This window comes from Pan paniscus, chromosome 5 (genome assembly GCF_029289425.2).
Source record: "Pan paniscus chromosome 5, NHGRI_mPanPan1-v2.0_pri, whole genome shotgun sequence".
In the NCBI taxonomy this organism is placed as follows: Eukaryota; Metazoa; Chordata; class Mammalia; order Primates; family Hominidae; genus Pan; species Pan paniscus.
This window is the reverse complement of record NC_073254.2, coordinates 88,907,767-88,933,478: the sequence shown is the minus strand read 5'-3', so window position 1 is coordinate 88,933,478 and position 25,712 is coordinate 88,907,767. Positions and strand designations below refer to the sequence as shown.

Below are 25,712 nucleotides of genomic sequence, written 5' to 3'. Positions count from 1 at the left end.
TTGGAAATTTGCCTAAACCTGTTAATTCACTTTTAGACTTGTTCAAACAAATAGTAAAAATAAAAATCAATTTTTCTTAAACAAGAAAGTGCACAAAAAGGGATACAGATAAGCAAGTTTCTACATTTCTGTATTTGGTTGCAATATATATCTCAAAAAAACTAAAAGTGAATCCCTGTAAAATTTATTTTAAACTTCTTGTTCTGAAAATTTGACCTCCTTACAACTCAACTAATGTATCAAAATCTTCTACTCACCCCTTATTAAGAGCAAAACTCATTAACAATATTTGCATTTTTATATTGTAGATTCAGATCTACTGTTCTAAAAACTATTATCTTAAGAACATGTGAACTGAAGGAAATATTCATTTCTTGGGGGAATTTCATCACTATCAGTCTAAATGTCATGTCAGGAAACTGGTCATGTACTTGAAACTTCTGTATTAATGGCAAAACATTGAGATGTATACAATTTTTTAAGACATAGATAAAACTGTTAGCTTTCAATTTCCCAAAATAAAGGTGACAATTGAAAATTTACATAACAAAGTTGAAACATTTTTTCTTTTAAGGATGTACTACATGCAATGTACTCAGATGAAATTAGACCATTTATTGTGATAAGAAAAAATATGAATACATATATTAGTTCAAATTCTGTAACTAAATAATGGGCATAAATTATACATACTCCAAATATTTACAGATATATTTGGAGGGAGGTTTTTAAAAGTAATCTAATTAATTTAGAATTAAACATTTTATAAAGTAGAAAGTCAGTTTAGGTTGGTATTTAATTAGTTGGAATGTGTTATACCTTACTTAACACTTTCAACTTTTTATTATTTAGCTTATATAACAAAACTCTTTTCAAATAAAAACTATTAAATTTTTTAAAAGTTTATATTTTCTGTGCATTTTAACAATAGTTAATACAAGTAGGATCACACTTGAAAAAATTCAATATATTCAATATTGTTAAAATAAATTTCATTGTCTAGAGTCATTTAAAGTTCTAATTTTTGAAAGTCTTATGTCAATCAATTATTGAAGAAATAACTTTGGCTGTCTTTCTTTAAAAGTTTAATGATACATTTTAAGTAGTTAATTAGCATAAATGCTACTATGTAAATCCTAAATGTCCCATACTGAAAGCAAAATAATTCTTACATAATTTTTGTGCACTTTTCAATTCACAGCTACTTTATTTATGGACTTTAACTGGTGACAAAAAAAATGGCTCGAAAAAATATCAGCTCCAAAAACTGACAAATGTGCAGCAAAAGATTATGAAAACATGCAGTGGTTTCATTAAATTAACAACAATAAATAGAAAAATGTAACTAACGTATTACCAGTTTGTGCCATAAATTTAGCAGCATCAGCTTGTTCCTGAGGGACCCTTTTTTCATGAACAGATCGAGGTCGCTGACTTTTAATTGTATGATCTCCCATCATTCCAAATTCTAAAGACAGAATAAAGGTATATGAAAGCTTGTGTGTAGACATTTCTCACAAATTGCATTACTGTCTCATGCAATATGTTCCTATACATACCTAGAAGATAATTATTAAATTCACAATTCTAAACTTGCTAGGCTAATCTGCTTGGAATATCTCTAAACTCAAGTCAGAAAACCTATAAACATGAACAAGATTTCAAAAAACAGTAATAGTCAATAAAATGACACAACAGATTTTAAGTGAACTTAACAGAGATACTGTACTCTTTTCTGATAAGGTTTTGAAGTAACACATAAGAAAAAAATACAACCACAGTGTTAACTGTTGTTTTTTTAGAGAGAGAATCCTGACTTAGTAGCATCTGCTTCTTTGCTAAACAACAATCACCCCCAGAAGTTTGTCAGCAGTTTTCTTGTTACTAGATTACTCAGTCCTGTAACTTATATTTTCTAAGGTAAACCCAGTCACTTAATAGACTACTACCTTTTTTTTTTTTTCATCCAAAGATGAGGTTGCCCTTGGTGTTCTCAAAGGCTCATGGAATATAGTGGCATTGTTCATTCTCATTATTTCCTTCCCTGCCCCAATTAATTCCTCCCCCCTTTTCTAATCACATGTAAGAGAATATTTTCTCTTTTAAAAGTTATATTTATAAAATTTATTGTTTCTAGCCTTCTGTTATTTGATTATTTGATAGTAGAACTTCCAAGAAAGGCAGAAAAAAATGTCTGGTACTAATTCGGGAACAAATGGAAGAAAGAAAAAAATTAGTTGAGTAAAAGAATACCTTCCATATAACATATTTTTAAAAATTCATATTCTTAGAATTCTGCAAGAGATCTGTGCTTATTGAACTGTGACTGAAAAGTGGTTTTACTAAAATCAGAGCCTAATATATGGAATAGTTGTTGGTTCTGTCTCATAGGAGTTTAGATATGGGAAGGGAATACTGAGGGGCAAGAAATTGTGCTGCTATCTTTTACATCAAGAAAATTACTAGGCCCTTAAGACCAGGTCTCTTAAACATGACAAAGATGACTGGGTGAAGTGTGTTCCAGTGACACTGCAGATAGTGTAATTAAGCTGTGTATCTTGTAAGCACTAATTCTACCAATTCTTGTATGGAAGGAGAAAAGACTAGCACACATTTTCATCTGTCCTACCAAATCCTCACATAAAAATTAAACCATGGCACCTGACTGATGTGTCAGAAATTTTTTACAGATAATCTACTCAAAAGAACATCCTCTGAGAAATCTGAGAAATCTAAATGTGTGTTTGTTTTTGTCAGGTGAGAAAATATCCAAGGCAGAAAATGTAAAAGAATAGCTTCTACATAATATATTTTAAAAAATTCATTTGCTTAGAATTCGGCAATATCCTACACTGTAGCTGATTCTGCTTATCAATAATAAAATGTCAGTGGGTCTGACCTTGTAAAATCCATCACTATTTTCCATTACCGCCAACATCCTTTCATTCCATTCAGTTATGTGTGCTGTATGTGGTGTCTAAACCATGTTTTGCCAGGCCATAAGAAGTATCTAATCACTCATTTAACAATTTTGAAAATGAACAATTTAGGAATTTTACATCTAGACTGACTATCCAATATTTTCAAATATTATATGCAATTAGAATGTTTCTGGATATGAAATAGCACCGGAATTTAGTAGTAATTTTTTATCAACAGTATGCTTCACCTTATTTCCTCTTGAATTTGTATTTTAAGTTGCGGGTATGTCTATTGTTTTCAGCATTTATGTCAGAGTACAGGTTTACATAAGTCATCTGGGGGCTCTGATGCTCACACTAAGGTAATTTTGGCACTGAGCAGGCAAAGAATGCTGAAAAGATTATTTCATGCCTACAAATTAATTATGTAGTAAATAACTGTATAACCTGTTCTGGTAGAAGGTAATTCTTCAACTCAGTGGCAGCATGATAATAGGCTGAAATCTCTCTTCTAAGGAAAATGGTTTATTTTTAATAGAGACTATGAACTTGAAATTTAGAAGGTCTGAGTATGTCCGTGGGTCTTGGTCTGTCACCCAGGCTGAAGTGCAGTGGTGCAACCATAGCTCACTGTAAACTTGAACACCTGGGCTCAAGTGATCCTCTCCCTTGCCTCAGCCTCCGAAGTAGCTAAGACAACAAGCACCATCCACCATGCCTAGCTAATTTTAGTTTTTGTTGTTGTTGTTGTTGTTGGAGCAGGTCTCACTATCTTTCCCAGACTGATCTCAAACTCCTGGCCTCAAGGGATCCTCCCACCTCTGCTTCCCAAATTGTTGGGATTGCAGGTAGGAGCCACCATGGTCAGCCTTGGGATGATTTTAGAAGTGTCACATTCAATTTTTAACACTTTCTTAAGTTTAAAACAAGTTGAGGTGTTCATTTTTTAAAGAATAGAACGAACTTAAGTAAATCATTTTATATTGTTAGTTGGAATGTGATTTACATCTCTTAAAATATGTGTAATGCAAATTAAATTTCAATATCCTAGAAATTAAATTTCAATATCCTACACCATAGTTATTTCCACTTATCAATAATCAATGTTATATGAATACTAGTGCTGATAGTTTATCATGTCACAATATTTGTGATAAGAAATTCTTCAATAGTTTATGAACTTGATTACAAACTTATTACATAATCAGAAGTTTGAATTGGAATTGTTGATTATTGTTGTACAACAATATAATGTATCTGAAAAATTATTTTGAAAAAATAAGAATTAATATGAGGTCCTGATATAACTAAATTCCTCATAAGAGAGAAGATATTAAAAATTCATTCTTTTTTTTCACATGGGAAAACAACACTATGGTGGTATTTTTTTGAATATTCCACATCCATTGTTCTAGACTTAATTCAAATTTGTAATTGAAATATATAAACTATTACCTAACCAAGTGTGTTCCTTCTGCCAAAGTTTACATCCCATGTTTCAAAATAAAAATCTTCTTTGTTTTAGAGTTGCTATTAACAGTAAGATTTAACAGATAACGTTATGGTTCTCTCCATACCTTGCAATGGGGTATTTTAAAAACATTTGTGCTGTCTTTCAAGATGGCATTATCTTCTTCACTTTTAATAAAAATTTAGGCCAATTGGATCATCCAAACTTAGGAAAAACCAATTATTTTTGCTATTATTTTATTTGGTGAATGTGGGTTGAGGTAAACTTTTAGCATAGTAGGCTTTCTGAATAATATAAATTCTTCATGGGTGGTTGATTCATATTCAAATGATTCTTAGTTGGCAAAGATAACATATTACATTAGTTACACGATAAAAAGAACATAACCAAATAAAAAGATGATCTGCTTTGGTGAAAGCAATGGAAAGCAAGTTATGAAATCAAATGAAATAATGTATAGCGTAACATTATATATGTACACATGGTACATGGTTTATGAATATACAGGGTTATTTCCTATATCTTTATGTTGATGTTATCAATGAAGTGGTGGGTAAATAACTATGTTCATGTATAAAACCCAAATGATTAGAGATGACTGCCATGTTTAGGCACATTTTCTCAATCTTTCACTGTGCTTCTTGCTAAAAAGCAATAGGCTCTGGAAGTCAGATACAATCAAAGTTACATGAAAGAAAAATTTTAAAAATAATTTCCTTCAGTACAATTTTATGTCATTTCTTCCCCCATCCAGGAATATGTAAGTAGATCATTAAAAAACAAATAGACTTAAAATTTGACTTTTGATAGTCAATTATCAGTTATAAAGTTTTTGTCTGGAAATTAAAGGTCATAATAATGTGAAATCGAATTCATTAAAAAGTTAAAACACAAACACATATCCGTTTCTTATTTTACCATGTGTATTTTTAAACATACAGACAAGCACATCGATAGATTAGGAGATAAGAGTCATTACTGTAATCTATCTAGCAATGGAAATACTACTTCACATTGTTAGTTATCTTTTGTTTACGTGTCCACAGAAGTCATCCTCACCTAGGCCATTATTGCTTCTCAATAAACTTTTTGAGTTACGTCCTACTTACATTGTGTGGCCAAAGTGGACTACTTGTTGCTATGGGATTCGTAAAACCACTGCACCGTTTCTTACATTTTCCTAAACTTAAAACACCTGCTTTTCTAGTGCTGCCTGCAAGTAAATCTCTCACCAAGCCTAATTCAAATGGCACCACCTCCATGAACTGTCTCCTCATTAACTAAACATAAACAACCTCTGCCTTCCTTAACTTCCATTTTTCTTGGCTTTGAATTAAAAATGGACTTTCATTATAATTATTAGATTGTCTTACTCTTCCTAGCAGATTAAAAACTTCTAAGGAAAAGGAAGTTTTACTTATGAATTTTAAAATCACCTCCTGCTTTGGACATAACTGAAGTTCAATATTTATTTATCAAACAAACAAATTTTGCATTAGGAATTGTTTCTCCAAAGTGCAAGTTTCTAGATGTTGAGAACCATTTCTTTAACTTGCTTAGTTCAATGGGGAGAAAAACAAAATTATCTGTGAAGTACTTGAAAATTAGTTATGTATGATTATGATGGTCAAAATTCCTGCTGTCAATAAGGTTATTATCCATAAATATTCAGGTTATTATTAAAATAATTGAAATACTGCTTCATTTGAAAATTAAGTGTCACTGTCCTGAAACAAAGCTTTATTTTTTAAATAAACATTTATTAATTAGTGTCTTAGGAACCAAAGTTATAAAGATGAATCAGAAATGGCTTCTGATATTCTAAAGCTCATAGTTCAAGGAAATCCATTATACATGGCCTGATCCTTTGAAATATATAGAACTATTATAATCAAAATATGAGCTACATTTGAGACTCATTTTTTATATAAATTTCCTAAATACTGGAATGCCCTCAACTACAATGACTTGCTAATTTGTCTCCAAAGAGAAAATAAAAATAATATTTTAATATGTCGCCAAAGAGAAATACAATTAAATCTTTCAAGCCATACAATCGTACATTAGAAGTGGTATCTCATTTATCACAACCTAACAAGAAAGAATATTAAAATATGATTTGCTGACAGGTGAAAGATTCCATCATCTGACTGGCTTAAGGTATGGTAGGCAAGTAAGTTCTGTTGAGAAGCACCCATATATTTTCTGAAAAATGTTATTAGATTTAATGCCTTATAGGCTCATATTTAGGCAGGAATATAAATTATTAAATTTGGTCATTTAGAAACAGAAGTGGCACAGTGACTTTGCATGAAAATATTTCCTGCATACTGTAGTTGGGAGATATTTTGATAGTGAAGAGCAGCCCAGATTGTCAGGATTTTGGTATCTTTCTAATTTGTAAGAGTTTGCCTTGATTTTAATAGTGTTTAAAAATGTTATCAGATTTAAAAATTGTATTCTCTCATTTGATATTTTTTAGTACCTATACAGCCAAGTGTTCTGTGAAAAGATAGAGCAGATAGGAGAAAAGACTGGAGTTTATAAAAACATTTCTACAGTTAGCATGAACTGAATACAATTTTTAAACGGATATTTTACTACTGATTATAAATATACTAATTTCATTTCCCCATAGAACCATAAAAAACACAATAGATGAGGGAAGAAAACTTCTACAAAATTCAATAATGACAGTTATATAATAAACTAATAAATATTGGGATACATTTAAATAAAATAAGATTAATCAATATTAAAAATAGTAGAAATCTGATAAATATATCATCAACATTTAAGAGATTAACTGATGCTCTTTCTTATTATTTCTTGGTTCCATTCCCAAAGCTAGATATGTGGCTACAGGGCCCAAAATGCTATTTCTTACAGTAACAAAATGAAACTTGCTTTCCGAAATACTTCGATAGAAATGATTTTGTTGGGTAGCTGGGCGTAACTCTGTTAAGCAAATGAGTAATTTTAGGGCACTTCTAAAAATGGATAAAACATGAAATAGTCAAAGGGCACACTGCTAATATGTTTATAGAAAAGTTAAAAATGTTCAAGAGTTTTCAATGTTGTTACATTATGTTACTTATAACATTTTGTAGAAGTGATTACCAAATATATTCGGTATATTTAGACAATAATGCTGTATTTATTTAACATTAGTCCAAGTAAAAATGATGAAATAATTACATATAATAGATTTTCTTTTGGAATTCCTCAAACATTTGTTTGAAGATTATCTAATGAAATATTTTATGAGAATGTTTCCAGGAAATTCAGAGGATAAACCCTTAAATCATTATTTTTATATTTATTCTGTTTGCCATCCAGGAAATGTTAGTAAGCTAGACACACTCTTCCATGCAAGAATTCATCAATGTGTGTAATCATGCAGGAATTATTTGTTATTTCTTATCCATTATGCAATTGAATGTTAATATCTCTTTCTGAGACAACTACTGAATTCTTATAAATCAGCAGTAATAGTTTGCTTAAAAATATGTTTTATTTGTTGGTGATGAGAAGCACATAAACGACAAATACAATTCTACTTTCAGTAGTACTAGCAGTTGGATATCTTTTGTTGTCGATTTGTTTCAGACCTTAATTTAGCACATTAGCATACCAGTGACAAAATAAGATGATTTACTATAATTGTTAACACCTTTACAGCAGACTAAAACTCTTACAGCATACAATTGTAATAACCTTGTTGCTAATGTGTCTCTTGACAAGATCTTAGAAAGTCAGAAATATAAGAAAGTAAACTGAATTGTCCCTGGATGGTTATTTCTATATTTTCCAAACTAGAACATGGCTTGGTTGCTTTTCTGCCAAACTTTCTGACATGCACACTCTGTCTTCAGAGAAGATTTTAATAGGGGCTACCAAAAGGATGGACAATTCTGTGACTTATGTCCAGTATTGTACTTTTAAATTCACCAAAGCTCATTATCATTTATTATAACAGTGCAGTGTAGTATAATTTAACTTAAAGCAATATCACTGTATACATATTTACTGAAATAACTAAAAATATTCCATAAAATAATTTGTACATTATTTTATAGTACTACTATTGGTACATTATTAATATATTCTTAGCACAAAATAAATGCTACCCTACAATTGAAGGTTAAAGATTTGATTAATGGTTGCTTGACCAAAAAAATATAAGTGGGGTATGAAATGTCTTCTTTTTTCATAAAACACTGGTATTTAGGTAATTCTGGTACATCTTTATTGTACTTGAATTACAATCAATTGAGTTGAAAGATCTCAAGGCTTACTTTTTGTACGTGGAGGTAAGGGAGAAGGGTTTCTTCTGTCTTTTACATATTTTTACTTTACCTATTATATTGATATAAAAATGCTTTATTAAAAGAGAATCTAGAAATACCAAAGTAGTTCTGGTCATGTTTTACCATTTATCTACCACTATATTTTAGTTTATTACAAAAAGTTTTAACTTAAAATAGTATCTTTTATACACATTTAATGAAAGAAGTATCAAACCTGACTTTCTTAATAAGAATGATTCTACTAAGACATGTATATAGCGTTTATAATTTCTAAAATAACTCTAATTCCATGTTAACTATTCCCTTAACCTTTTAGCTTATTTTTCAGAAATGAACTAAGATCATGGAAAATATTTTCAGTATTTTTCTACTACGTAAAAATTCCTTTAATCAATTAACTAATATTTGAGCTTGTTTTCATCAGTCGTTATTATACTAAGGGACAAGTGGTATTCTATAGAGAGATCTACAAATAATTAGCATTTTCAAAGCTGTGCTTTACATACTAAAGATAGTTAAGACCATTTTAACTGGGATGAAGGTTAAGGCTCAACGTGGAGGGGTGGAAAAATAAATAAGCAATCAAGAGATGCAGCTCATATTTCAGGGCATCACGCCTTAAATTCCCTGCACCTGTTTCCTCCTGCAAAAGGAGATACCGGGAACATGATCTCTAAGGTCTCCTTATACTCTAAAATTACATTTTTTTCTCAGATTGAAAGTTGATTCATGAACATATAGGCTATCTCCCAGCAGACCAAGAGTTGTAGAAGACCTGGTCAAGCTCGATGAACAGGTCTGTACACGAATGTGTGCACATGCACGAGTCTGAGTAACCTAAGAGTTGTTTCGTCTCCTCAAGACATTTTCTCAAATCATTCAAGGTTGAAGTTATTTCGATCCACATCTAAGCATTAAATCAAGGTTTACCTTGCATGTGAAATCTCAGATTGCCTAATACTTATTTTAAAAAGTACATCTATGCTGTAGCTGGCATCCACATGAGACAGAAATTTTTTTATAAGGGGGAATTTTATCAAAGGCATTTGGGAATGAATACATTTCACTCATTCAACAAACATTAAATGAGCACCCATTACATTCCACACAGGATTCTCAGCACTGGAGATGTAGCTGTGAACATAGCAGACAAAAATCTTGTTTTTCATAGAAAAACATTATTGTTATCCCTAGTCTGATATATAAGGCTTATGAAATATTGAATGAAAATTAAATTAACAAGCCAGTGCTTTAGGAAGGTTATCAGTAGTTATATATACATTTCTCTTATAAATAACTTTTAATTTAGTTTTTCATTCATAGAGTACTTCATATAAAACCAAGTGCGTATCTCATCCATATTATTATTCCACAAAATTTGTTTTAAAGGACCATTTAAATTAAAACTGTGGACACAAAAGCCAGGTCACTACGACACAAACGATATTGCGGTCTTACTGGTCTTTGTATTATGCTTACAGTTTTCTCTCTTTTTAATTTTAATAGATTTTTTTTGGTTATGAACCAATCTAGTCTCTCTATCTCAGAAGATAATATCTGTCCTTTATCAGTCTATCCTTCTATTCTTATATATTTTATTATTTTTATTTTTTAAAACTGCCCAAGAAGATATAAATGTACTTGAACTACATCATTCCCTTATATTTCCCTATTGCTAGACATATATGTTGTCTTCAAAGATTTTTCTACTTGAAGAGGGTCTCCTAAAGTGGTTTTGCTGTGAGGAATCACAATTTAAATTTTGTTAGATATTTCCACATTCCACACCCCCCACCGAAGTATTTAGTGTTTAATCCTGACATATTTCAGTACACGTAGTGTTGGCAGGGCAGATGTTAACTCTTCTTCATCTGAATCTATTTGATTTCTATCAACATACAACATCTCTCTTCATTCTGATTTGTGCTTTTCATGTTACTCCAATTTTGTCTGATATTATTATTCCTGCCTTGTTGATACACTTGTCTGCTACATCTTTTTCTGTATTTTATTTTCAGCCCCTTAGTGTCATTTTGCTTCAAGCATGTATCTTTTACATAACATATATAGTCGGATTTTAAAAATCCCATCTGACCCTCTTCCTTTTAATAGGGAATTAAACCCACTCACATTTATTATATTTATTACGATGTTGAACATTTCTCTTCTGTCTTATTTTAGAGTTTGTCTTTACCATGTTTTCTTGCTGTTTATTTTTTGCCTTTTCCTAATTTTTTTTGGATTGATAGGAATTGCCATTGCTACTTTTTTCTCGAGATATCCTAATTTAATTATTTAAAAGTGTTATACCCTAGTTTTTTACATATACATAAAGCGTATTTTTAAAAATCTGTCAATCTCTTTAATTAATCAGCATCTATAGGCTTTTCCAACCAAGACAATAATTTGGGTCTGCTATCACTTCCCTTTCTTCCTTTACATCCATTTGTCATGTATTTCCAAACCATTACATTTGTACATTGTGCTTTAATAATTTAGATTTAACTATTAGATTTTTTTTTAGTATCTTCATTTGTCTTCTTTTTTGGATTCATTTATCATTTTGTTCAATATATTCTTTCACAGAGAATGGGCCAAAGTTGATTTACCTCACCCTGACACGCTTGAACGTTAGTCTGGCAAGCCTTAGAAATTTAGGGTTAAGTTTTTTTTCTCATTAAACTTTGAAGATACTTCTCTACTCACTCGTAGTATCCAGTGTTGCCCATGAGTCTTCTTATAAGAGAACGACTTCTATACCTGGAAGATTTTTAGGACTTTTTTTTTTTTTTTTTTTTTTTTTTGATACGGAGTCTCTGTCGCCGAGGCTGGAGTGCAATGGCGGATCTCGGCTCACTGCAAGCTCCGCCTCCCGGGTTCACGTCATTCTCCTGCCCCAGCCTCCGGAGTAGCTGGGACTACAGAGCCCACCACCACGCCCGGCTAATTTTTTGTATTTTTAGTAGAAATGGGGTTTCACCATGTTAGCCAGGATGGTGTGGAACTCCCGACCTCAGGTGATCCACCCGCCTCGGCCTCCCAAAGTGATAGGATTACAGGCGTGAGCCACCGCACCTGGCCCCCGCTTTTTAGGACTTTTTATCTTTGGAGCTTTGAAATTTTATCAGTGTGTCTAGATATTCATGTTTTTCATTTCGTTTACTTGGTACTCTGTGTTCCCCTTCAGTACAAGGACCAGCTATCTAGCAGAGCACATTGAATGTTTTCCTCCTTAGCTAACTTTCTAATTTATTTTCTTCCACGTTTGTTTTGGATGCTCTGAGTTACCGCCAGCTGTACTCTGCTTCCATCTCAACCCCCTCACATTCCAATAATTTTCTCTATGATAACTGAGCCCCTGATTCTTGATTAATAAAGGGCAACTGCAAAATATATAATTTCCCATTTCATTCTCTGAACAATACTTTCTTGTTACAGAAACCTCTCAAAAGAGTATCCTCTAATTCCTCTCTTCCCACTCACCCAATAATGTCAGATAATCTGACTTCAAACCTCCTGCCTTGAATGAAACTGCTCTCTTGAAAGTCAGTTGCCTCTTAAGAACTGTCACGTTCATCATGATTCTTTCAGGATTTGACATTCTCCCGCCCTCCCCATCCGACAACCGTTCTTGAAATGCTCACCTTCCTTGGCTTTCAAAGCTGACAGGATTTTAATTTTCTTCCTCCTTTTGTCTGCTTTTCTGTCTCTTTCATTGCCTTAGTGACTCTTCATCCTCTAAATGTGAGTTTTTCCCTTAGGTTCTGCCTCAACATTCTCTTCCCCAGAAATCTCACTCATTCCTAAAGGATCAGGTATGGCTTTTAGGCAAATAACTGTCACCCTCTCACTCTCATCGGCCAATATACATTTTGCAGGCCACCTACACTAAGTGCCTCATAAATATTTTGCTGGCTAACAGCATTTATTAAAAGAAATAATCATTTCCCTTAGGAGACCCTACTCCTTGCTGTACATTTCGCATTTCTTTTTAACAAACACACAGTGCCCAAAATAAATATTTGGTGAATAAATAAATATAAAATTAAAAATAATTTGAGCAGAAATACTGCAGAAAGCTGTCTTAGGCTTATCAAAATATTGTGCTGAACCCATTTGGTTATATAAAGATAGGACGCCGGCTTGAAAAGTTACTGGCTATAGAATAGACATATACTTTACATAATTGCAGAGTAATAATTAAAGTTTACTGAGGCTTCCAGAGAGAGAAGGTGAGGCTCACTGTGGACAATAGAGAAGGGGAGTGAGGCTAAGAAATCTTGGGAGAGGAATAAAAAAGACATGTCCAGAAAAATGGTGGGAAAATGAGACCAGAGGAAAAAAACTGAAAAATTCATTGTGGAAGGAATTGAAAAATAAATTAATAATAATACTGATATTTAGATAGAAATAAATACTACGCTGCAGTAAAATCTAATCCCTCTCTACTCCATCCAACTTTTATTAAATGCCTACTTAACCTGCATTAGAGATACTTAAAAGGAAGGGATTAAAGAAAAAAAAGCTTGGTTTCATGTTGAGGTTGAAAAGGGAGACAGAATAAAGAAAATAGCCCCAGAAGGAAAATGCAAAGCAGTTATTGATAATACGGATGAAATAAGTGGATGGGTGCACAGGCAGAAATGTATGCAACCCCTGCCTCAAAGAATCTTTAGAAATATTAAAAGGATGTTGAATTTCTAGCTCTAAATTATGTTAAAGGTAAGCCAAGTGTGTGTTTAAAAATTTATACTAAATTAAAGATAAGTTCTTGGAAGGCTAGAGAATTTGGGAGCACCTTGATGACAATGCTAGGGTTATAAATTCACATTCTTTTACTTGTATCTGGGTATTGCATATTAGTAATATCCATTAAACATGGTCCTTCTAGTGATTTTGTATTTTCAGAACAATATGAGAACACTAACATGATCCGGCAAGGAGTCCAGAATAGTTTGCTCATCATCATATTACTGTGCTTCTACAAGGCTGGTGACCAAGTGGCCAAGGATGGGCAAGGGGGTTAGGGATGGCATCTCTTACATGTCAAATTATTCCCTATTCCATCTTAACAGGTTTTTCTTCCCCCAACATCCCAACCTTTACAGGAGACATTAGCACTAATTATCCAATTATAATGAACTTTTTCATCAAGAAGTAAGTAGAAGTCATTACAATTTTGCTTCTCTGAAGGAAAAATGTTTTCCATTGTGTTTTAGTTTCTTAAAAAAAGTTTTACCTGACATTTTTCCAGTAATTAAAATCCCTCTATGAATCTGTATATTCTGTAGATTATTATTTCTTTGGCAGAAAATTGTATAAGAGTATATCCTCCTAGTGGGGATACAACTGACTTAAAATAAGTTATATTAAAATGATTGCATTGGTTATTTGATAACCAAAGTTTAATGAGTCAACATTGTAAGATAGCTATACCAAACCTAAATTTAATTTTTGATTGCATTTTTGAAGCATGGAATTCAGAACTTTTGAATTGCATATCAATTAGTAGTGGTCTTTATTTTTTAAGAGGCATATTGATAAAGTAAAATATGTGCAAAGAAAGGTGCTCAGAACATTAAAAAGGTGAGAAGGAGAGTGAAGATTGTCTCAAAAAAAGAGATTAGTTTAATTTTTATTTTGGAAATAATTTTTGAGTGCCCAATGGATAAGGCACTTTAGAGAATAAAATCCAGTAAGAAAACTAGGACAAATCCAAACAATCAAACTTCAATATTGAGTTATTAGTACCCTAAGCTACATACACATAGATTCTAACAGAAATCAGGAACTGAGATTATTTAACTTGAAACAAGAAAACTTCAGGAAAAAAAAATAGTAATTATCTTCAAATATTTAGAAACATCATGTAGAAGAAAGATGAAAAATAAATCAACTATATTGTTTAGGCAACTATATTGTTTATAAGGAAAAGTAGGTCAAATCCATAGGAAGAACTCTCTAATGATTTGGGATGCATGAAAAGGAATGAGTGGCCACACGAGGTACCTACGAAGCCTTTGATCACTGGAAGTGCTTAATGGTGGCTGTGTGACTAATGAATATTGTAGACATAATTCTTACATGGATTTATCTATGATTCCTGGAGTTGACTGTGATTCTTATCTTTCTCCCAACTCCATGTCCTGTCAATTTTAAATTCCCATCATATCCCTATCCAAAGCTTCTCCAAATCTGTAAAATCAGTGGTAGAGCTGATGCCTCTACCACTCCAGTCCAAATCCCAGTAGCCTCTATCACTTGGACCAATGTAATGGTCTCCTAACTGCTCACATCACACCACCACCCAACCCCCAGCATTTCTGCTGCTGAGAATTCTCCACACAGCACAGGGACAGATCCTTTACAAGGTAAAACATATATAAAGTCCTTTTATGACTTCTCAGTATTTAGAATAGAATCCAAACTCTTTACCCTGGCTCACATGAAAAAGCCCAGTAGAATCTGCCCCAGCCTACACCTCCAAGACCATCTTGCATCTTTCATACCATGCTCTAACCATACTGGCCTCCTTTTCGTTTCTGCAACATGCATAGCTCATTTCTCCTCTGCACGAATTGATTTTTTTTCAACTGGAAAACTAATTGTGCTTGACAGATTGTCTTGTCATTCTTATCTAACCTAAAATTTCACCCCTTTCAAGAGACCCTTCCCGACTACCAAATACAAAGTACTTATACAGTGATTTCATAAGACCAAATTTTAATTATTTGCAAAGAACTCATCAACCTGTGTTTTGTTTGGTTTTTGTTCATTTGTTTTAATAAATTGCTGTATCCAGCAAACCACTGAATTGTGAGCTTCACAGGAGTAGGAATATTAACTGTCCATTACTGTATCTTTTGCCTGGTAAGCAACTGAAAAGTACTTTGGAAGGGTGAGAGAAAAGAAAGAGAGAGGAGAGAGAGGGGAAGGAGAAAGATTATTTTCATTGAACAATCTCATAATATTAACTTTACTCACTTTATTCTAGGTGATTTCCTCAGATATATCTTCCAATTCACAAACATTTCCTTTTACATTAGTGTTTATCCCATCTACAGAATTTTTAATTTTAGTAATTGTATGTTTAATTTTTAGTAGTCCTGTTTTTCTTAATCTGCTCATGTTTATTCTATTTTTACTTATTCATTCTTTCTTATTCATAGTTTTAAAATGATTTCAACTCCTTAGGAAAGTAACTTTAAACATATCTCCTTCACAGTTTATTTAAGGTGGTTTTTTCCTAGTTCTTGGTTTGCTCCTTGTGTTGCATCTGCTGCTGCTTCTGCATATTTTTCTGTTTCCTTCTTTAGTTTATTTTTCTTTATATGTTTTATTTAATTTTATTTCTATTGAGTGTTCATCTGGCCCAGTACTTTTCCCCTGTGAAACTCATATAATGCCTGACTGTAAAAGTCCTTCCACAACTTCCACAGCAGTAAATTCTTTGGTTTTAGGTTACTGAATCATGACAGCATAAATTCACACCATACACCTGTGCGGTATGTGCCAGTGTTTGTTTTTTTTCTTGGGTAGTTTTTTTTTTCCCCTCCCACTCAAAGCTCCAGACAGAAGGCAAGCTTTCTTCTCACTGTTTCCCAGGCCACTGAGTAGTTTTACTAGATCTCTGCTGATAGATGGGGCAGTTTTCTGAAGCCTCAGACTTTCTATAGTTGGATTGCTTTTAGTTCTCCAAAATTACAAAGGTCGAGGACACTCTCCTGTCTACACAACAACACTTAGATCCCAATTCTTAGCCATTTAGAGCATATAGCTGTCTAAAATAATTAAGATCATCCAGCGTACCCTTAATATTTTGTCTTTTATTGTTCCTGTTGTATGTTATGAACACCTATACATTTCCCTTTCTTTTGTGCTTGGCTCATTTTTTCTGTCATTACATTTTATCCAATATTTTTATGAATTTTTAACAGGTCTGGGTCCATTAATATCAGCCCATTCTGCCATGTGGCTGGAATTCTTTCCAATGAAATAGTCACTATATTTAAGTGCCATCTTCTGGATGAGTTAGGTCCTATTATTATTCTCATTTTACTTATGAAGCTGATGAGGTTTCAAGAGGTTATGTTACTTGTCCATCATTACGTAGCTAATATGTGTTGGATCTGGGACTCAAAAAAAATTGCATCAAATTGATGGCCAAGTCATGCTCTCAAGTATAAGGACATATAGTTACTAAGACCACTAAGATTTCTTTCAAATTATAACTAATTTTATGCCCTTTGTATCCTTTACTACGCTAAATTTGCAGACATGTCTTCATGGTGTTAATTATGGTAGCAAGGCTCAAATATGATTAATAGAGAATCAGGCAAATACATGCTCTGGGTTTTTATAATCTTAGCTGTCAGTTCCTTTCAACTGTTTTGTAGATTTTATTTGATACTCTATGGGAAGCAAAATATGCTAGATTAAGTGCCTCATAATGTGAATTGATATTAAGATACATTTAAAAAGAATGTAATCCTATGGAGTCATTAACATGAGGTAGAATCACTTTAATGATGAGTAAGGTATTATACTGCTTCCTCTCTAACATTTTCACCCTTGACAACCACATACCTTTGAAATTTTGCCTCTACCAAAATTTCTTTTATGGAACATAAATAAGATGAATTTGATCCTGTCATTATGATGTTAGCTGGTTATTTTGCTTGTTAGTTCATGCAGTTTCTTCCTAGCCTCGATGGTCTTTACAATTTGGCATGATTTTGCAGTGGCTGGTACTGGTTGTTCCTTTCCATGTTTAGTGCTTCCTTCAGGAGCTCTTTTAGGGCAGGCCTGGTGGTGACAAAATCTCTCAGCATTTGCTTGTCTGTAAAGGATTTTATTTCTCCTTCACTTATGAAGCTTAGTTTGGCTGGATATGAAATTCTGGGTTGAAAATACTTTTCTTTAAGAATGTTGAATATTGGCCCCCACACTCTTCTGGCTTGTAGAGTTTCTGCCGAGAGATCCACTGTTAGTCTGATGGGCTTCCCTTTGTGGGTAACCCAACCTTTCTCTCTGGCTGCCCTTAACATTTTTTCCTTCATTTCAACTTTGGTGAATCTGACAATTATGTGTCTTGGAGTTGCTCTTCTCGAGGAGTATCTTTGTGGAATTCTCTGTATTTCCTGAATCTGAATGTTGGCCTGCCTTGCTAGATTGGGGAAGTTCTCCTGGATAATATCCTGCAGAGTGTTTTCCAACTTGGTTCCATTCTCCCCGTCACTTTCAGGTACACCAATCAGACGTAGATTTGGTCTTTTCACATAGTACCATATTTCTTGGAGGCTTTGTTCGTTTCTTTTTATTCTTTTTTCTCTAAACTTCCCTTCTCGCTTCATTTCATTCATTTCATCTTCCATCACTGATACCCTTTCTTCCAGTTGATCGCATCGGCTCCTGAGGCTTCTGCATTCTTCACGTAGTTCTTGAGCCTTGGCTTTCAGCTCCATCAGCTCCTTTAAGCACTTCTCTGTATTGGTTATTCTAGTTATACATTCACCTAATTTTTTTTCAAAGTTTTTAACTTCTTTGCCTTTGATTTGAATTTCCTCCTGTAGTTCGGAGTAGTTTGAAGTCTGAAGCCTTCTTCTCTCAACTCGTCAAAGTCATTTTCCGTCCAGCTTTGTTCTGTTGCTGGTAAGGAACTGTGTTCCTTTGGAGGAGGAGAGGCGCTCTGCTTTTTAGAGTTTCCAGGTTTTCTGCTCTGTTTTTTCCCCATCTTTGTGGTTTTATCTACTTTTGGTCTTTGATGATGGTGATGTACAGATGGGTTTTTGGTGTGGATGTCCTTTCTGTTTGTTAGTTTTCCTTCTAACAGACAGGACCCTCAGCTGCAGGTCTGTTGGAGTTTGCTAGAGGTCCACTCCAGACCCTGTTTGCCTGTATCAGCAGCGGTGGCTGCAGAACAGCAGATTTTCGTGAACCACGAATGCTGCTGTCTTATCGTTCCTCTGGAAGTTTTGTCTCAGAGGAGTACCCGGCCGTGTGAGGTGTCAGTCTGCCCCTACTGGGGGGTGCCTCCCAGTTAGGCTGCTCAGGGGTCAGGGGTCAGGGACCCACTTGAGGAGGCAGTCTGCCCATTCTCAGATATCCAGCTGTGCTGGGAAAACCACTGCTCTCTTCAAAGCTGTCAGACAGGGACATTTAAGTCTGCAGAGGTTACTGCTGTCTTTTTGTTTGTCAGTGCCCTGCCCCCAGAAGTGGAGCCTACAGAGGCAGGCAGGCCTCCTTGAGCTGTTGGAGCTTCCCGGCTGCTTTATTTACCTAAGCAAGCCTGGGCAATGGCAGGTGCCCCTCCCCTAGCCTCACTGCCGCCTTGCAGTTTGATCTTAGACTGCTGTGCTAGCAATCAGCGAGACTCCATGGGCGTAGGACCCTCTGAGCCAGGTGCAGGATATAATCTCCTGGTGCGCCGTTTTTTAAGCCCATCGGAAAAGCGCAGTATTAGGGTGGGAGTGACCCGATTTTCCAGGTGCTGTCTGTCACCCCTTTCTTTGGCTAGGAAAGGGAACTCCCTGACCCCTTGTGTTTCCCGAGTGAGGCACTGGATTAAGAAAATGTGGCACATATACAACATGGAATACTACGCAGCCATAAAAAATGATGAGTTCATGTCCTTTGTAGGGACATGGATGAAATTGGAAATCATCATTCTCAGTAAACTATCGCAAGGACAAAACACCAAACACCACATGTTCTCACTCATAGGTGGGAATTGAACAATGGGAACACATGGACACAGGAAGGGGAGCATCACACTCTGGGGACTGTTGTGGGGTGGAGGGAGCGGGGAGGGATAGCATTAGGAGATATACCTAATGCTAAATGACGAGTTAATGAGTGCAGCACACCAGCATGGCACATGTATACATATGTAACTAACCTGCACATTGTGCACATGTACCCTAAAACTTAAAGTATAATAATAATAAAATAAAATAAAATAAAATAATAAAAAAAGAAGATGAATATACATTATTAATGAAGCATTAATAAGTGTTAGTATTAGGCCACACTAGATTCATTCTGGAAGAGGCACAGAAAAAAAATCAGTAATTTATATATTCATTCCACAAGTTACTGAGACTGAAAGGCATTAATTTTGGTGTCCTCTATAGACCCTAAAGGTTTTCTGAATCCAAGCTTAATAAAAGAATAAAATTCTCACAACAGTACTCAATTATTCTTAGTAAATGGCTGAGAAAGAACTGAACTCTTTTACCAGGCTTGCAATCTGTTAATCATTCAAAAAGGTCACAACTGAATCATACAAATACTTTATTTTTCTGTGTAACAGTGCTCTATGTTTTTCTCAAACTCAGTAGTTTCACAGATCAGAATTTTCCACTTCCCTTAAACACTAGATTGACCTCAAAAACAAGTCTCAAAAGATATCCTTCCAGACATTAAAAAAAAAAAAACAGAAACAACTACCAAATGATGTTTGACATTTATGAATGAGCTTTGTGTAGCAAAAAAAAAAAAAAAAGTAATTTTCCAAAAAGCCAACTTTCAAACTTTCCCAGAAATGAATTTCCAAATGAAAAGACATCATGAGCTAAAAAAGTAATTGCCAGCCTTAAACTTATTTTTGCAAAGACCATGGAAAGTAGTAGAGTTAAATGCCCAAATTAAACATAAATGTTAAGTTTCACGTCCCTTTTGCAACACTGCTGAATCAGGTTTGATACCTTCTAAATGTGCACTTTCTTTTTAATTGTTAAACCTCTCTTTCTCACACACAGCCTCCTATATAGACAGAGGGCATAGCATGCTGGTATCCAGAGTATCACACTGAATTTAATGACTCAGGCATTTAAATTAGATTTGTGGTTTGCTGTCTTGACCTGTGGCTTTACCCTCTAAATTTCCTTTTTTTTTAAAATTATACTTTAAGCTTTAGGGTACATGTGCACAATGTGCAGGTTTGTTACATACGTATACATGTGCCATGTTGTTGTGCTGCACCCATTAACTCGTTATTTAACATTAGGTATATCTCCTAATGCTATCCCTCCCCCCTCCCCCCACCCCACAACAGGCCCCAGTGTGTGATGTTCCCCTTCCTGTGTCCATGTTTTCCCATTGTTCAATTCCCACCTATGAATGAGAACATGCAGTGTTTGGTTTTTTGTCCTTGCTATAGTTTGCTGAGAATGATGGTTTCCAGCTTCATCCATGTCCCTACAAAGGACATGAACTCATCATTTTTTGTGGCTGCATTGTATTCCATGGTGTATATGTGCCACATGAAGAACATTCCATGCTCATGGGTAGGAAGAATCAATATCGTGAAAATGGCCATACTGCCCAAGGTAATTTATAGTTTCAATGCCATCCCCATCAAGCTATGAATGACTTTCTTAACAGAATTGGAAAAAACTACTTTAAAGTTCATATGGAACCAAAGAAGAGCCCACATTGCCAAGTCAATCCTAAGCCAAAAGAACAAAGCTGGAGGCATCACGCTGCTTGACTTCAAACTATACTACAAGGCTACAGTAACCAAAACAGCATGGTACTGGTACCAAAACAGAGATATAGACCAATGGAACAGAACAGAGCCCTCAGAAATAATGCCACATATCTACAACTATCTGATCTTTGACAAACATGACAAAAACAAGAAATGGGCAAAGGATTCCCTATTTAATAAATGATGCTGGGAAAACTGGATAGCCATATGTAGAAAGCTGAAACTGGATCCCTTCCTTACACCTTATACAAAAATTAATTCAAGATGGATTAAAGACTTAAATGTTACACCTAAAACCATAAAAACCCTAGAAGAAAACCTAGGCAATACCATTCAGACATAGGCATGGGCAAGGACTTCATGTCTAAAACACCAAAAGCAATGGCAACAAAAGCCAAAATTGACAAATGGGATCTAATTAAACTAAAGAGCTTCTGCACAGCAAAAGAAACTACCATCAGAGTGAACAGGCAACCTACAGAATGGGAGAACATTTTTGCAATCTACTCAACTGACAAAGGGCTAACATCCAGAATCTACAATGAACTCAAACAAATTAACAAGAAAAAAACAAACAACCCCATCGACAAATGGGTGAAGGCTATGAACAGACCCTTCTCAAAAGAAGACATTTATGCAGCCAAAAGACACATGAAAAAATGCTCATCATCACTGGCCATCAGAGAAATGCAAATCAAAACCACAATGAGATACCATCTCACACCAGTTAGAATGGCGATCATTAAAAATTCAGGAAACAACAGGTGCTGGAGAGGATGTGGAGGAACAGGAACACTTTTATACTGTTGGTGGGACTGTAAACTACTTCAACCATGGTGAAAGACAGTGTGGCGATTCCTCAGGGATCTAGAACTAGAAATACCATTTGACCCAGCCATCCCATTACTGGGTATATACCCAAAGGATTATAAATCATGCTGCTATAAAGACACATGCACACGTATGTTTATTGTGGCACTATTCACAATAGCAAAGACTTGGAACCAACCCAAATGTCCAACAATGATAGACTGGATTACCCTTTAAATTTCATACTGCATCTACCTACAGAAGGATATTTTTAGGCTTCAAGCAGTAGATTGTTTGGAAGAGTGATAGGAACCATTTAAGTCCCACTCTGAGACCGACAAAGAAGCGATATCTAAAAATGCATGACAAAGTTACTATCAAATGATCATATAAAATTAAACTCAGAAGTCACAGAGAGGTCTGTCAACATTTTCTTCCTTTTGTTCTTAAGTGACAACAACATTTCATGAGCTCTGACTATGCCACTATGCCTTAGTAGAAGGATAAAATTTGTTGCCTCATTTACATTTCTGTGGAATAAACATTTTTATTTCTTCACCAATGTAGAGATGAGGAAGTAGAAGATAAAGTAATAGTATCTAGTTACACTGTATATTAGAGAGCTCAGATTCAAAATTAAGTATGTTTGTGTTAAAAGCAATGTTGTTTGTCCTACGATACTAAAAGTAAATACACACAGGCAGGGTGTTGTTTTCTCATATAAAAGTAATTCAAGTTCATAATAGAAAATATAAAATGCTAGAAAAAATATATTATGTGTCCACCAACTCCACTACCAAAAAAATTATTAGTAACATTATCTTCCAAGTTTTGGACTGTGTTTCGTGAGGAAGCATATATAACAAGATGTTATTTGGTTTTCTTGAGAACCTGTTAACACACGTTACCTAATAGTGCAAAGATTTCATCATTCAAGAAATTTTACTTAATTAAAATCTCCAATGTCTTCCAAGGAAAAAAGGGCACTATTTATTGGTCATCCCAAATAGGATATTGACAGGATTTCATCCAAAAGAAGAAAAAGAGGGGGTCTCAGGAGAATCACTTATATATTTAAGGGAGACTGAAACTTTTCTGATTGGATGTCCATTTAACCACAAGGCTTGCTTGTCAGCTCGGCTGATGTCAGATACGGAAGAGAGGAGATGCTTAGGTGAGACCATGTGAACTACAAATACAGAAGTGGATTAGTTTCTGAAGCTCAGGGAAGTGAATGAGGATTTTTATAACTTCAAGATAAAAATATATAGAAATAATAGAAATTATATAGCAATACGGAAGTCACAACAAGGGCTTTATTTTGAAAGCTTGTGACTTCACTTTGAGTTCAAATTCACTTTGAGAGTTTAACTTCTTAATGGAAATATTCAGCCTATAGTTAGAAATACAGACTAAGACTGTCAATATGAGGATATAGGCTTACTGACTTTTGACTGTGATTGGGTGAGGTTGGATGGGGTCTACAAAGCAAATAAGAACTACAGGCTGCTTTTGGAGAAAACCCACTTTTGAGGTTAGGAGAGAAAACAAGAAGTTTGAAATAAGGTGAAGAGGAATAGTGAAAGTAGACAGAAAAATTAGGAGAGTGTTTCACCAGAGAGGTCTAGCTGAGACATATTCAAGGAATAAGAGAAATGCTCTCAGGTGTTCAGAAGGTTACTAGATTTGGAGACAAGGTAGTCATTGTGGACCCTTAAATATCAAACCATTTCCAAAAAGATAAAAGAAGAAATAAGTTAATTAGAAAAAAAGAACCCTTAGAATTGGTCATCGATCAATAATGCCAATAGATGTTTCTTTTTGAGAGTAGCAGAAAAACTGTAGCAAATTCAATGAAGAGATAAAAATCCATGTAGAAATTAAGACAGCAATAGTTAATTAAATAATTTATTGTCTTTAATATTAAAGTTAATATTATTGTAAACATTAATATTAAGATCTCATCGAACTTTATGTAACATAAAAGATAAGGTAATGCAAGAAACAGGAGAAATATTTCATTGTTCAATAAAGAAGAAATAGAAAATATTAAAGAACTATATACAAATAAGGACAAAACTCATATACATTGAAGGGTTGGTTTTAAAATTTTTTATATTAAAGTTATTTCTTGATACATATAAAATGTTACAGAAATGGAGAGGATGAAAAGCTACCTAGTTTGTTTTAGAAAATTAAGACAACACAGAGAGCAACATCTGGTAAACATGGTTAAAAATAACCATAAGGCAAAATAACTTATCTGAAAATACTAAGTAAAATACTAGGATAAAATTACTAGTGCATGAAAGATAAATTGCTTACAACTAAAAACAGGGTCCATTCAAGGAATTAAGATAGGTATTAACATTGGGAAATCATTGAGAGAAATATAATTTCTATAAACCTGGTAAAGTCTGAAATGTATCAACTCAATTAAAATTATTTTAAAATAGGAATTCCTAAAATAATTAGAAAAAATAACAAATGTCTCGAACTCATAGTTCTATCAAATTTAGTGATGAAACTCTAAAGGCATTCTCAGAAGTAAAAAGTACAAATCAAGGATGCTCATTATAACAATAATTCTTTCACACTGGTTTGGAAGTAGATCCAACAGAATAAGAATCAAAGAATTTATACAACAAACAGTGAAAAAAGAAACAAATCATTTAAATGTGTAGACAAGTTATAAAAGCTCAATTTTAAAACCAGTAGAATTAATAATTTCATTGTGTCTGAATATGTGCTAAAATACTCAAATTAACAGCTTTGCTATATCAATAATAAATTATAAACAATAATTTCTAAAAATTTAGTAAAAACAAAGTATAAGACCAGCAGTGAATTTAAAAATAAATATGCTAAAGCTATTGGGAGCATAACTATAAATTTGAATCCGAATTACTGAGTGAGTCAGATGCTGCTGAGTGCTTCAGAATATTATTTACTCCTTACTGTTATCCTTTTGTATATATATTATTTTCATTTGAGGTTTATAAAGATGAATAAACTTGCCTAATGTCTCACAGTTAAGTGGCAGGATAAAAAGGAAAATAGTGAAGGCAAAAAATATGAAGAGACAGTACAGAAGCAAATATTAATAGATGTGATAGATTTTACTGTCGAAAGCTTCCAGTACATTATAAAAAGATTTTGCTCATCAGAAACATTATGAATAAAATTTAAAGTTTAACAACAAACCAGGAAAAATATTTGCAGCAAAGTTGCATGAATACAAAATTAACAGACAAACCTATAACAATAACTAATAAACATGCTCATTCCATTAACCATTCAAATAACATAAACTGCAATAGCAATAATTATTTTTATCTATCAGATTAGCAAAAGTCTAAAACATAAACAATACTTTTAAGAGAGTCATAAAATGAGCACTCAGAATGCAATTGGAATCGAAATTATGTAAAATGTGTCTTTTAACAATTTGACCATTTTTATTAGCAACTTTAAAATTTCCAACATTCTTTGACCCAGTAAGTCTACTTTTTGGAATCTATCTGATTAAAAACACTATGGCACATGGTCAATGATGTATGATTAAATATATATTGAAAAATCTCCAATATATATGGTATACCTTCTTGCTTGTAGGCTACAAGCAACAATATATATGGTATACCTTCAATATACATGGTATACCTTCAATATATATGGTATACCAACAATATATATGGTATACCTCCAAT

General features: G+C 33.8%; 1 protein-coding gene across 2 annotated transcripts in view; it reads right to left on the bottom strand.

The window, feature by feature from the left end:
• ADGRB3 (adhesion G protein-coupled receptor B3) overlaps window positions 1-25,712 on the bottom strand; it is a 750,487-nt gene that overhangs the window by 457,839 nt on the left and 266,936 nt on the right. For both annotated transcript variants that reach the window (XM_003809552.7, XM_057302535.2), the window contains exon 2: window positions 1,358-1,468. In XM_003809552.7, the coding sequence (XP_003809600.3) occupies window positions 1,358-1,468 (111 nt within the window). The remainder of the gene's footprint in view (window positions 1-1,357; window positions 1,469-25,712) is intronic.